Source organism: Sminthopsis crassicaudata, chromosome 3, assembly GCF_048593235.1.
Source record: "Sminthopsis crassicaudata isolate SCR6 chromosome 3, ASM4859323v1, whole genome shotgun sequence".
Lineage (NCBI taxonomy): Eukaryota > Metazoa > Chordata > Mammalia > Dasyuromorphia > Dasyuridae > Sminthopsis > Sminthopsis crassicaudata.
The window spans coordinates 591,029,383-591,043,997 of NC_133619.1; the positions used below are offsets into that span (position 1 = coordinate 591,029,383).

The 14,615-nt window shown below is 38.1% G+C and overlaps 1 protein-coding gene across 4 annotated transcripts in view; it reads right to left on the minus strand.

Moving 5' to 3' along the window:
- MTF1 (metal regulatory transcription factor 1) overlaps nt 1–14,615 on the minus strand; it is a 32,791-nt gene that overhangs the window by 16,720 nt on the left and 1,456 nt on the right. For all 4 annotated transcript variants that reach the window (XM_074305203.1, XM_074305205.1, XM_074305202.1 and 1 more), the window contains exons 2-3: nt 13,897–14,358; nt 1,051–1,289 (exon numbers count right to left, since the gene is read on the minus strand). In XM_074305203.1, the coding sequence (XP_074161304.1) occupies nt 1,051–1,289; nt 13,897–14,307 (650 nt within the window). In that variant the 5' untranslated portion in view covers nt 14,308–14,358. The remainder of the gene's footprint in view (nt 1–1,050; nt 1,290–13,896; nt 14,359–14,615) is intronic.

A 14,615-nucleotide genomic window follows, 5' to 3' on the forward strand; every position in this document is an offset into this window, starting at 1 on the left:
CCACAGGTTATGGATCCGTTCAGTTTTGTTTAACTGACAAGACACAGGGCTGGAAGGGCAGCACATGCATAAAGGAGACTAGTTGTGGGCATTAACAGGGAGCCAGTACCTAGCTGCTTCCTGGATTCCCTTTCTTGCTGTTTTTGATACTGACCTCCTGGGACATACTGGGTCTCTGGGTATGACCCTCCTTCTCTGTATCTGTGTACCTCCATTAGTAGTAGTTGTTTTTTTCTATTGCTCATCCCCCTTCTTCTTTCCCCCATTCTACTTCTAACAGCAGCTGGTCCCTGACAGTCCTAAGCATGATCAAATTTGGAGAACAGACAAAATGTGAAAACTGCTCAGGAGGGGGATGGGAAAGGAAAATAGCTCTATATTAGCAAGCAGAAGATTCAAAAGAAAGGTCATGATGTCTCACCTCCAGTCCCCTCCCCATACTATTCAGAACCAAAGCAGACAGCTCTTCGTGTGGCTGGGAGAAGCTCTCCATGCCCCACAGAGCGAGGTCCTGAGCCAAGGGGCAAAATGACTCGGTACAAGAAACTAAAATCTTCTGGAAAGAACTTTAGTCCATGAGACAAAAAAAAAATTAAACATAGGTATATTCTCACCTGAAGCAACGGATATATGAAAATCTGGACTTGCAAAAAGGATACTTGGGAAACTGCTAACTGCATGCATTTAAAATGATTAGCTTATGGCTAGTGTTAGTTCTATGAATTCCATAAGAAGGTTTATCTGGGAGTTTGTTAGGAAGTACCAACTGAGTCACAGCTAAAAGGATCAAGTTATCAAATGATTTGAGTTTATAAAGATTTCATTTACACACAATTCTAAAGTTTCATAAATGCCTCTTGTTTACACTAGTCATTTCCCAGTATTATCTTCCACCCTGCTTCCCAACCCTCCCTTGAAAAAAAGAAAACCTATTAAGCAAAACCAACTAAGATAACCACTTTATCTGCCTTTCTCTCCCAGGAGAGAAGATGACACACAATGATTCAGAAACACATCCATCAAACAAAGTGGGGGGAAGAAGGAACTGACCTGTACAATGTGTTGAATGCCTTCTCACAGCCCTGCACATCACACTCAAATGGCTTTTCCTTCGTGTGTACTCGCACATGGATCTTGAGACTGTATGAGGTGAGGAAGGCTTTGCCACAGCCTTCCTGGTTGCAGACAAAAGTATACTCGCCCCGGTGGGTCTTCTGGTGGGTGCGCAGGTTGCCCGCCGTGCTGTAAGTGCGAGGGCAGCCCTCAAAGGTGCACTGGTACCGCTTCACCTAACACAAAAAGCTTGCCCAGTCAGTGGGGTAGAAGGGCTGGTTGCAAACTAATTCCCCCCATATTCCCCATGTCCCATTCCAGAAGATGCCTAAAGGAAGCATCTCTACTACAGTTTACTTCGTCACTTCAAGGATCTACAGTCTCTATTCACTGGCATATATCACAGCTTATAACTGAACAGATGGCTTTTAAGAGACACCAAATTAAAAAATTCACAACCTTCAGCTAACCTAGCAATGACCCTCTCTAATCACTTAGTCTGGCACTCACAGAACATATACATATCCCACCCAGAAAGCTTGGTTAGAGATGACACAGCTTTTGCTCCATTGCCATAATTCCCAAGAAATCCAAGTTACTTCCTTGCTATTAAATCTGAAAATTTAACATTATTTCTGTGACACCTCCACCAAAGTCCTACTCATTGTGGTGGAGCTAGGTTCTTGAAGACTATGCCAAGTAAGGTGCCAGCCCTGGAGAATGGCCTTACCCAAGCTGAAAATGTTTGAGTATAGAGCCAGCAACAAACTCCTTGTGGGTCTCTTATGGAACAGCTTAGTCCAGCTCAGAGACCCAGACTCCATACTGGCCACAGTCACTCACTCAGACCACCTAAATAACAGTGGGGTTCCCATGTGCATAGATGTAAACTCTTACACTGATGAAATCACAAGTCTTTGAAATATATCAACAAGCAAGCATTCCTCCTTTGTAAAATGCATGTTCAAAGAAAAAATAAAACAGGCCAATACATCAAGAATCTGTGATGTGGCTCCACAAACCACCCACACCAGTGTAGTTTACCATCTGTCTATAATGTCAAGTCAGAGACTTGAGTAGGGCTCAGATGAGCTCAATGATTTGCACATGGTCTATCTCATGGCTAAGTGTCAGAGGCAGGATCTAAGCTGGTTTCCTCAATCTATTCTAAGCCTATCTACATCATGATACCTTAAAAATGACTTTTATATGTTTATTGTTCTTGGGAATATGCAATGTGGGAAAACTAAGCTTTGAGTAACTGAATATTTTCAGGTAAATAAACCAAACACATTGTCTAAGGTTATGAATCTAGTATATATTATTTTTATGATATTCTCTTCCATCAAAATTCTTATATGTTACCACACTGGATTCTCTTAATATAACTTGTATTCTTCATCACAATTAGGTGATTCAAAAAATTTGCAAGAACATTAACGTAGGAAACAGAAGACTTGGGTTCTAATTCCAGCTTTGACACTGATTATGTGATCTGAAGCAAGCCATAATTTCTTTTGAGCTTCGGTATAATCATGCATAAAACAAGGGGATTAGATTAGATACTCCCTGAGGTCCCTTCCCCAACATTAGTATTCTGCGATTCTAAGAATAAATGCCTAAAAATAAATCCAAATTCATCCTGATAATTTGCTCTTTCAACAAAAATTAAAGCTTCAAAATATATGTTCCAAATCTAAAAGAAAAGTTAACGAGCAATAAACTTAGTAGAATATTCTAGGGCAAAATATTTGCCAATCCCTGACATCTACTACTCCATTCCTGGCCCTGCCCTTGTCCTACTCTCTTCTTCTTCCTTTGGTTGCCTCAATTTCATCATCAACCATCAGCTCCTTAATTCTTTACAAACTAGTTTTCACTGTGTTATTAAATTGGTATTCCTTAAAGTCCCCAAAGATGGCCTTATCAACAAATATCTTCTCTATTTGTCAGCTTTTACTTCTCTTGACAAGTGCTAATCTTTGACTCACAGATGACAATCCCTATAGCTTTGCTCATTCAGTCTCCTTAGTTAGGTTCCTCTTTCTTCTCCACCTATAGAAAAGCATACCCCAAAGCTGCTTTCAATCCTCTTGTTTTAGTCTTAAAAGAGAATTTTCTTTTTAAAATTTTATTTCTGAACAGTATTTTATTTTTCCAATTACATATATAGTTTTTAACATTCAATTCTGTAAGATCTTGTGTTCCACACTTTTTTTCTCTCCCAAACTCTTCCTTTCCCCCTCCCCAAGACAGTACTTTGATATAGGCTGTAATACATGTACAATCATTTTACACATATATGCATATTAGCCATGTTGTAAAAGAAAAAGGCAAACAAAAGAAGAATATTTCACCCATAGAGTCCCCCATCATATTTTGTGGCTTCAACTATTACAAGTTAGCTGCTTTCCAAATCTACATCTCTGGCCCTGACTTGTCTCCTAAACTTCAGCCTCACAGTAGTAGATAACAGCAATTAATACTTATACAGTCTCTACCATGTTTGAATTTTAAGTACTTTGCAAATAGTATTTCAACTGATCCTCACAACAACCCTGGGAGGTGCTATTATTAGTCACATTTTACAGAAGAGGAAACTGAAGAAGATAAATAATTAACTTATCCAAGGTCATATGTCTGAGACAAGATTTGAACTCAGATCTCCGATTTCAGGCCTGGTATTCTATCTACTATACCACCTAGCTCCCAGATACCTATTACCATCTCTACTTGAATATCCTGGTGTTTTAAACCTCTCTCTCCTTTTCCTAAGTTCTCCTACTCATACTTTCCTATTCTAGTCAATGGCATCATTTCCTCAGTCACTCTAGGTGTAATCCCTAGTCATCTTTGACTTGTATGTCTATCACTCACTCACTTTGCCCTGTTCTCTCAGTCTTGCCAATTTTTCTTTTACACTTTTTAAAAAATCCTTCTTTACCTTTCCTACTGTAATCAGTATAGTTTGCATCCTTAACCCCCTCAAATTCAGACTATTACAAATGAGTCCTCCAGACCAGCATCCCCATTTGTGAAAATGTTCAGTTGTTTTTCAGTCATCTCTGACTTGTGACCCCATTTTGGAATTTACTTGGCATAGATACTGGAGTAGTTTGCCATTTCCTTCCCCAGCTTATTTTACAAATAAGAAAACTGAGACAAAGTTAAGTGACTTGCTCAGGATCACAAAGCTAGTTAGTATTTGAGATAGGATTTGAACTCGGGGAGATGCGTCATCATTTCAAGAGCAGTGCTCCATCCATTGCACCATCCAGCTAACTCATCCTAAATACCATTTTAAGATTCATCTTTCTAAAATATATTTTCAAAAATATTCAGGGACTACTCACTGTCTTCAATCTAGTCTATATTCTCTACTTTGGCATTCAAGGCTCTTTACACTATGCATCTTCCACTGATTCCCTCCAGCCAAACTAATATGTTCACTCTTTCCTGATTATGTCCTACATGTTCTTGCCTCTTCTCCTTTTCTCAGGCTTAAAATAAGCCTTCTCTCTCTTCTACTTATTTATAAATTACCTAACCTCAAAACACACCTCCTCCATGAAGTCTCAGCCAAGTATTCCGAATTTGGGCAACTATTCCCTTCTATGAACTTGAGTTCCAGCAAGTAAATTGCCATTCAATTGATGGTTAGCACACTTTCTCCCTTCTTTCACTCTTCTTTCCCCTCTCCCATGTAATTATTTATGGGACAAGGACTGATGACAAACACTTTGTGCTTCCAAAAGGAAAGGATATTTTCAATGACCTTTAAGATTCTTTCCAACTCAAAAGGGTCTATGTTTCTTTGTACCCACAGATTCTACAAACATAGAAGGCACAATAAATATTTAACTCTGACAATATGTTATAACAGTTTCATTACATTATCTATTTTTGCTCTGTAATACCTAACTAGGATTTAGCATGTAGCATCACAATACCAAGATGTTCATAAGTTACATATCCATCTGATGCTACTAAAGAAACCTAATGAGTACTTGAATTTTTAAAGTCCAAAGAACTAGGCTTTGAATGGAACCAAAGTTTTCATGATCTAATGAAAAAGAGTTTATGACAAGAAAGAAGCGTGTTGCCATTCTTCAGTCTCCTCAAAAATCACATGATGAATGGGATTCTAAATCAACAAAGTATTAATTCCCCTTATTCTTTCTTTTATTTGAATCAGTTAAACATAGAAGTTTAAATGGAGGGAGTGTGGCAGGATGAGTTGCAGATTTTTCCTGCACTTCCATTTCAAAATGGAAGCTGTAATGTCTCTACTGGGTCTGAAACCCAAAGAGATCATAAAAAAGGGAAAAGGATCCACACCTGCAAAAATGTTTATAGCAGCCCTTTTTGTAGTGACAAGGAATTGGAAATGGAGTAAATACCCATCATTTGGGGAATAGCTGAATAAGTTGTGATATATGAATGTGATCAAATATTGCTCTGTAAGATAAGACAAGTAAACTGATATTAGAAAAGCCTGGAAAGCCTTACACGAATGGATGTTAAATGAAGTGAGCAGAACCAAGAAAGCCTTACACACAGCAACAAGATTATGTGAGCATCAACTATGATGGACTTTTCAACAATGAGATGATTCAAGACGATTCCAATTGACTTATGATGGAATGAGCCATCTGCATCCATTTGATCCGGATGTGGATGAAAGCATAGTATCTTTACTTTTTTTATTTGCTTATTTGTTTTTTTTCTTTTTTCCCCTTTTTGATCTGATTTTTTTTTTTTGTGCAGAATGACAAATATCGAAATATGTTTAGAAGAATCACACATATTTAACATATATCATTGCTTGCTATCTAGGGGAGGGAAGAGAAGGGGAGGGAGGGAGAAAAATTTGGAACACAAAGTTCTGCAAAGTTGAATGCTGAAAACTATCTTTGCATGTATTTGGAAAAACAAGATACTATTTTTAAAAATTGGAAGCTGTTACACCACCTCACCCCAAAGAAAGCAGCTCTTTGCTATGTTTTGTTAGATGCCCAAATTCTGGGGCAGGAATTTCATACTGACGACTCTTTCAGAACATAGATTTTACAACTGAGAGGGATCCTTAGAGAGAACTATCCAACTCTTTCATTTTATAGAGGAAATTGAGACTAAGAGAATAGTAATTTTCCAAAAGCCAGACATACAGCCAGTTTGTGGTAAAGATATTCAATTCTCAAAGCAACTACATTACCTTCCAAGTCTACTTAACAGATAATCTTCTTACCTCACCACTAAGGAGAGAAAAAAATACCACATTCCTGAATTTTCAGTGGTGAGAAGGGAAATCCATGCAATGTCCAACTATATGAAGAGTACAAAAGGCCTTTAACCCTTGAATCAGAATGGGTGAATAAAGAATGGTTCTGTGTGGTCCATTTCAATAAAATCAGTCTTGTATCAATTGTTATGATTATACCACCAAAAATAAACTGGTCTTAATGGATCTCGAATATTAATAGAACTTTTTGAACAATAAAGAGAACTATTACTGTGAGAGGGTTGAAGAAGATGGCTTTAGTTTCTATTTCAGGAAATGAGGAGAGTTGGGCCATGTTAAAGATGTATTTAGTATTTATTGGGTCTGAATTATCATGGAAAAATTCTAGCCAAGAAGAATGAAACATACAAACATTCAACAAACTAATATCGAGAGGCCCAAAATGCAATATGGATTTCTCTATGTGTGTACACATATACACATTATAGTGAGAAATACTGAACAAAGGTGATCCACCCCAGTCAAAAGTCAGTCAGTAAATACTTTAGCACCTACTATGTACCTGTTCTGTGCTAAGTTCTGGGGATACAGAAAAAGGCGAGCCAATTGAGGTCAGAGAATTTAGAAGGACTGGTGTTTCTAAGATGAAAGAAGTACTATAAAAGCTGAAGAAAATTAGGCATTAAACACATACCAAGGAACAAAACAGCCTTCAAAGTCTTGGGGTAGACCAAAAAAGGTGTAGAGCTGCACAGACAAATGAAAGACGAAAGAGAAATGAAAAGGGGTCCACAGAGCAGGGATCCATTTACAATCCCCTGGAAAGTTAAACTTGATGATCTTAGCGGTCTCCTCTAAATCTGAAACTCCATGACTCTTCTTTATTGCTTCTAAATCACAGGCTACTTAACTATTTCTACTAAGCATTCAATGAATAAAGGCATCCATGACTATATAGTTACCTCTACCAATGTACCCCCTTCTATCAGTATGGCTGCTGGAACTCCCCTCCTTTCCCTGTTTTTGGATTTCTTTTTGATCCTCACAACTTTCCCAATTCATGTGCTCCAACACCAGAGCTACCAATGTCCAAACTCTATCTATGCCCTTTCCAACTACCACAAGCTCCTGGAGTCCTGAAGCTTTCTCCTTTAACTTCTTCTATAAGACCCTCTGCCCAAAGACTCTCTCTTCCTATTCTACAGTGAGACCTTTCATCAACTACCCTGTGGATGGATTTCTTGCTCCCAGACAAGGGATCTGACAATTAGGAACCAAGGTAGTACCTGATTGATGCCACAAACCTGGCAAGACATAGGCGTCTATGTCTTGTGCTGTAGTAGGCCAAGAGCAATAATTGTGCCCATCTGTTTAGGACATTTTGTTTCATAAACATTTTCATTTGATCTCTGCAACTCTACTATCAGGTAGATACTGCAAGTATTTCCACTCAAAAGGCTGAGAGACTAGGTGAGGAAAGTCACATGACTGGTAAGTAAGTGGTAGGTCTGGAATCCAGGGCCTTTGGCTCCAGGTCTAGTACTCTTTCCAGATGCTATGCGGTTTTCTTGTATTCCAAATTATAGCCTTAAGTACATTTTCCCACAGAAAAATAATAGATTATTGCTATAACACATAATATATATAATGTGCATGGATGCATACACATACTACATACTTGTGTATATGTAAATACACATGACCACTATTGAGAATACGAACTCCTCAAGGCCACAAACAATCTCATTTTTAACTCTGAAATGCCAGTATTAGGCACAGGGCCTGGCACGGAAGAGTATTACCAACTTTCTCTGAGTGCTTGCTAGAAATCTTGCTACAATTCAAAAGATTCATTCTAGTATGATCAAGTACTAGATATCAGTAACTCTGAAAGCAAAACAGATTTTTATGGAATACCTATTTATACATTATTTTTACATAATCTTTATCAGAAAAAACTTAACAAATTCTTACAACCAACCCATAAATAAACTTTTGGAGGGATAGGGAGAAGATGGAGAAAGAGTCAAGTCAATATTTTCATCAGTATAAGAAAATGCCTATGTTAAGTTCTATGTGCCAGGCACTTTCCTAAAGACTCGGGATACAATGAAATGCAGAAATGCAGGCCCTGTTCATAAAGCACTTACACTGTAATGGGAGAGACAACACATAGATAACATACATAAAAGGGAAAAAAAAGATACTCTCAGAGAAGAAGGTAGTAGAAGCTAGAAGGATCTACAAACACTTCCTGTAAAAGGGGATACTTGAACTGAGTCTTGAAGGAAGGGAGGGAAATGAGGCAGAGGGGAGGAGGGAGAATATTCCAGGGTGACAGCACAAAGTCAGAGATGGGAGATACGCAAGGAATAGCAAGTGAATCAGTGTAGCTGGATCAGTGCAGTTGTAAAGGGGAATAAGGCATATGAAAGGTAGGAAAGGAACAAGTGGTAAGGAGCTTTAACTGCCAAAGGATTTTTCATTTGATCCTGAGAGAAGTAAAGAGCCACTGGAATTTACTGAACAGAGATGATATAATCTATCTTATACTGTAGGAAAATCATACTGACAACTAAGTGGACGAAAATCACTGAAATAGTCTAAACAAGAGTTGGTAAAGGGCTGAAATAAATGGCAAAGTGAATGAAAATAGTTGATATATATGAGAGATTGTAAAAGTTTAAAGGTCTCAAGATTTTCTTGTTTCACGGAAGCTAGATGAGCCCTACTTGGTGGGAACATTATTGACAGCATAGATGGAAGCTGCATACTAGATGCCCTGCTAAGGCTCTTTCCAATTCTAAAATTTCAGGGATTCTCAAACTTTCTTTGCTTAAGAGCACAATATTCTTTGTCACGAAGAACTGTAGCACACCAACTGTTTAAGGTGGCAACTCTATGGAAGTCAGGAGACTAATGTATGCAACTTCCCTTCAATAAGGGCAGCCATTCTGCTGATGTTCTGAGATTAGTACATAGTGTAACTAATTCTGTGATGATTATACTTACCATAGAGCAGAATGCAATCACCAACAGCTACAATGCATATCCCACTATGCATGTTGGGCCAGTAAAATTTACATTAATCAAAATTATTTAAACTTTCTTTTATCTGCAATAACACTAGGTTAAAAAATTTGTAGCAAACCTAACAAAATCTGTGTCACTCTAACATGTCATAGCACACCCTCTGAAAAGAGCCATTCTACATGGACAGAGTTCAGAAAACTCTTAGAATACAATGCCACCATCTCTAGCAGATTTGTGAATAAAAATAAGACCACTAAGGGGCGGCTAGGGGGCGCAGTGAATAGAGCACCAGCCTTGAATTCTGGAGGACCAGAGTTCAAATCTGGTCTCAGATACTTAACACTTCCTAGCTGTGTGACCCTGGCAAGTCACTTAACCCCAGCCTCAAAAAACAAAACAACAACAAAAAAACCCCGCTAAACTGGGATATTTTGTTGCATTATGATGCCATCTTTGGGTTCCCTCAACTATCAAAGTGCCTTGACTTTTCCTTGCCAATTTTTTGGGTATCCAGCTTTGAACCACGGTAGATATAAGAAGAAAATGGTATGTATTTATCATACTATTGGCAAAAATAGTTCACTTTCATATAGCACTTTTCATATAGTTAAAACATACTGTATATACATACATCAGCAATGATCCTATAAGGTAGGTAGTATTGAATACCATCAACTTTATTTCACAACCAGCTACAACCAGTAAAAGAACTCTGGGAGATGTCTATGAACTACTACATAAAATTCCCAATTCCTTTACTTTTGCCCGCCTGCATTTTTGATTTCCTTCACAGGCTAATTGTACACTATCTCAAAGTCCAATTCTTTTTGTACAGCAAAATAACTGTATGAACATGTATATATATATATATATATATATATATATATATATATATATATATTTTACTTAACTTATACTTTAACATATTTAACATGTATTGGTCAACCTGAGGGAGGGGGTGGGGGGAAAGAGGGGAAAAATTGGAACAAAAGGTTTTGCAATTGTCATTGCTGAAAAATTGACCATGCATATATCTTGTAAATAAAAAGCTATTAAAAAACAACAACAACAACTTTATTTCACAGATATAGAAACTGAAGCTAGGAGAAGCAAAGTTCTTTGCCAAAAATTCAAAACTTGTGCATTATAAAGCTGGAACCTGAACATGTTCTTTAGAGTTTGGGCAGTGATCTTAGGCAGTGATCTTATAGGCAACCGAACAGATGTTTGGATGAATTGGTAGATAAAGTCTCTTTATCCCTCAGTGTGCTCCAGCAAGATCATAGGGAGGGCATTAACTTAAAGGATAAGAAATACTGAACAAGAACTTCAAACAGAAGGAATAACTGAACCAAATCAAAGTTGACCTCCCAATCCAGATTTTACAATGCATTCAAGGAAGCAACCATCAACAGTACTGATAGTTTAAAAAAAAAAAAAAAAAAAGGAAAGAACAAAATTATGATAGGAAAATTATTAAAGCTACAAGACCAACAAACAACAATAAAATGAATAATAAACATCAAAGAGAAAAATGCAAATACCAAAGGTAAGACAATGTGGTAAGTGGCAACTATTGTGCTATCTTTCTGCCCCAAAGTAAATATTTCCAGAGGGATAGCTAACAGGAGCAAACCATGAAGTAGTTCTACAGAGAAACTAATCACAGCTATTTCTATAGAATTGGCAAGAAGGAAAATCAGATTGAAATTTTGTTACAGATAAGGAATACCCTAGAAAACAGAGTAAACCAAGCAGTCTTCACTTCAAAATGGCCAATCAATGAGATAAAAGCCAGCCACAAGCCAAACTTTGCCCAAGGTCATCAGTGTCCTAGCCTAAAACACTCCCTCTCCTCCCCTGATCCTACTGGAGTCCTTAGCTCCCTTCAAAATTCAGCTTCCCTATGGGAAACTTCTCCAGATCCCTCCAACTGTTAATACTTTCTTCCTCCTCTTAGTTATAATGCATTTATTTGCTAGTTCACTCAGGTAGAAAGGAAACTTTTATCTTTGCATGCACAGCACTTAGTAACTACAAGGAGTACAGAGTCACTTAAGTGTTTGTTGCACAGACTATAGAGGTACTTTAAAAATGCTTGTTGAGGGGCAGCACTGTGAATAGAGCACCAGCCGTAAAGTCAGGAGGGCCTGACTTCAAATTTGACCTCAGACACTTGAAACTTCCTAGCTGTGTGACCCTGGGCAAGTCACTTAGCTCCAATTGCCTCAGCAGAAAAAAAAAATACTTATTGAATTGAAAACTTGCAGACAGCACATTGAGACCCTGAAACACTGGCCTGCTCAGTTTAGAATTCACCAATAATTCCATTTAAATTCAAAAGATAAGAAGGTGGCTCACAATGAGACCAAGTTATTAGTAAGGATTACCAGGGTTCCAATCAGGATTTTATTTTCCCTCTACCCTAGAAAAGTACACATTACTTCAAAAACTCTCAGGTAAAATCCAGCCTGACCTTATGGCAGTTTTCAGAACAATAAAAAAAAAAATTCTCAATAGACTTTAAGGAGCATGAACACCACTGAGCTTGGTTCTTATAAGCTTAAGATGAATACATCCCAAAGGTTGATTGATATGATCAATGTCAATCTAAATTTGATGTTCAAAAACACTGATTCAAATCCTAGTTCTGCTACTTATTACCTGAGTGGTCTAAGTCATTTCCTCACTGACTCTGTCTCCTCACCCCATAGGTCTAGCTTTTTTCAGTGGTGAAGACAGAGGGTTGAACTAGGTGATCTCTCAGGGCCTTTCCAGATTTAATTCTCTAAACCAATGAAAATAGATGAATCATCAACTGATGCTGAGTGAAATGAGCAGAACCAGAAGATCACTATACACTTCAACAACGATACTGTATGAGGATGTATTCTGATGGAGGTGGAAATCTTCAACATAAAGAAGAGCCAACTCACTTCCAGTTGATCAATGATGGACAGAAATAACTACACCCAGAGAAGGAACACTGGGAAGTGAATGTAAACTGTTAGCACTACTGTCTATCTGCCCAGGTTACTTATACCTTCGGAAGCTAATAATTAATGTGCAACAAGAAAATGGTATTTACACACATATATTGTATCTAGGTTATATTGTAACACATGTAAAATGTATGGGATTGCCTGTCATCGGGGGGAGGGAGTGGAGGGAGGGAGGATAATTTGGAAAAATGAATTAAAAAAAAAAAAAGAAAAGAAAGAAAGAAAATAGATGTATCCACAGTCTTGTCCTTCACCCACATTTCTTCAATATGTTTGGGTGAAGATAAGATACGTTTTTCAAAGAGGTGGCTGACACCTAACATGTTGGTAAAATCAAAACTCATAGTATTTTAGATTTAAGAGCTAGAAGGACCTTAAAGTCACCTGGCCCAACCCAGATGGCATCTTGAACCAAAATAATGATGAAACTTTAAATCAAATTTTGCATTTTGTTTTTTTAAAACTTAAATGCAGAACTCTAAGATGGCAGAAACCTGGGAGAGCTGATTGACCACAATTCTAAGGCTATGATGATCAGCTTCCTTAGTGAGTTTTAAATAAATTCCCTAATTCTAACCCCAAATAGCAAGGGAGGAAAAAAACGATTTTGGCATTCTATGCAACTGGCATCTGTCTAGTGAGACTTTCTATTCAACCACAGATACTGCTGCTATTGCTAGCCCATTTTTACCTGACCTACAATAATAATTTCTAGAAAACATGCATGACTATCTCTAATGCGCACTCTTTTTGCTTCTAATCAAACTGGAAAGTAAAATTTTTTTCCCTCTCTTTTGGAGAATTTATTTTGTCTATTATTTCCCTGAAATTGTTATGATAGACATCTAATTTTCAATTATGAGGCATTAAAAATTTACCAACAATTTACCAACGTAATAAAGTTTCAGGCAGACTCCCAGCATTGTCCATCTTTAAAAGAAGCCATTATAACATGCATCCTGGGGGAAAGCTCTAATGCAGCAACTGTCCCTTTTCTTAGGCTTTGACACAGAAAGGAGCAATCATTTCAACATCAAGTCTGTGGAGTTACCAAATAGTCAAGTTTCCATTTTAATCCTCATGAGGAAGATGAAATGTAAAGTACTCATTTATTCATGCTTAGAATGTAAACTGTTAGCACTACTGTCTATCTGCCCAGGTAATTGGGATTAAATGACTTGCCCAGGGTCACTCAGCTATGAAGTGTTAAGTGTTTGAGGCTGGATTTGAACTCAGGTCCTCCAGACTTCAGGGCTGTAATCTGTCCACTGCACCATTTAGCTGCTCCTATGCTTAGAAATTTCAAAGTGCTGACACACAAATCCAAAGAGTGTATGTGTATGGATATGTGTGCACCAGGCAATAATCAAAACAAAAGCAAAAGACCAATATACACAAAACAATTTAGAATGAATATCTGACAAATAAAAACAGTGTAGAATACCATTCTAGGCCCTTTCCAAACTGTTCCCCCGGTAACCTTTCAGCATCACGTGTCCAAACAAGGGATGGGTGCAGACTTTCCTCTGATGCCAGGTTAGGCCCCTGGTGCAGGAGCTTACTTACTTCTTTGCGCTTCGTTTCAGGGCATTCAGACTGGAGGGTGAGAGTTGCACCTTCAATGTTTCTTGGCATTGGTGTCGAACCAGGATTTATGGTTAAATGGATCTGATCTGGAGAGATGATGTGCTGCACATAACCCTGGGACATTCCTTCATGATCTATTAAGTGATATCCCTCATCCGGACCCCCCACTAGAAAAGGCAGGTGTTCTCCACATTGTCCTTCATCATCCTCATCTTCCAGGGCGCCAGGATCCTGCTCAATGAGAACAGTCGTCCTGTCATAAATTGTTCCAGACGAAGAAGGCACCAGTCCGTTCTTATCCACAAACCTGAGTATTTTATCATGATGTGACAGTTCATCTTCCTCTGCCTCATAGCAAATGATATTGTCATCTGGACTGTTTTCCCCCATGGTTCCACAGAGCTCAGTGCAATTGTGGGATATGGGATGATGAGGACCAGTCTGTAGAAGAACAAAAAGAGAGTTAAAAGTCTTCCACATGAAGTGAGCTGTCCTCAAAATCGAGGCGGCCGGGCAGTGTCGTGAGGGTCCTCTTTAACGTATTTTTAAACCTCAAGACCACCAAGACCAGGCAAATTACGGGCACCTCGGCCTTTGTGGCTTCAGTCGGTCTATCTTGTAAGGCTCAAGTCAATCCTAAAAAAAAATGAAGATACCGCACAAAAATTTATGAAAGTATTTTTTTAAATATCCAATGA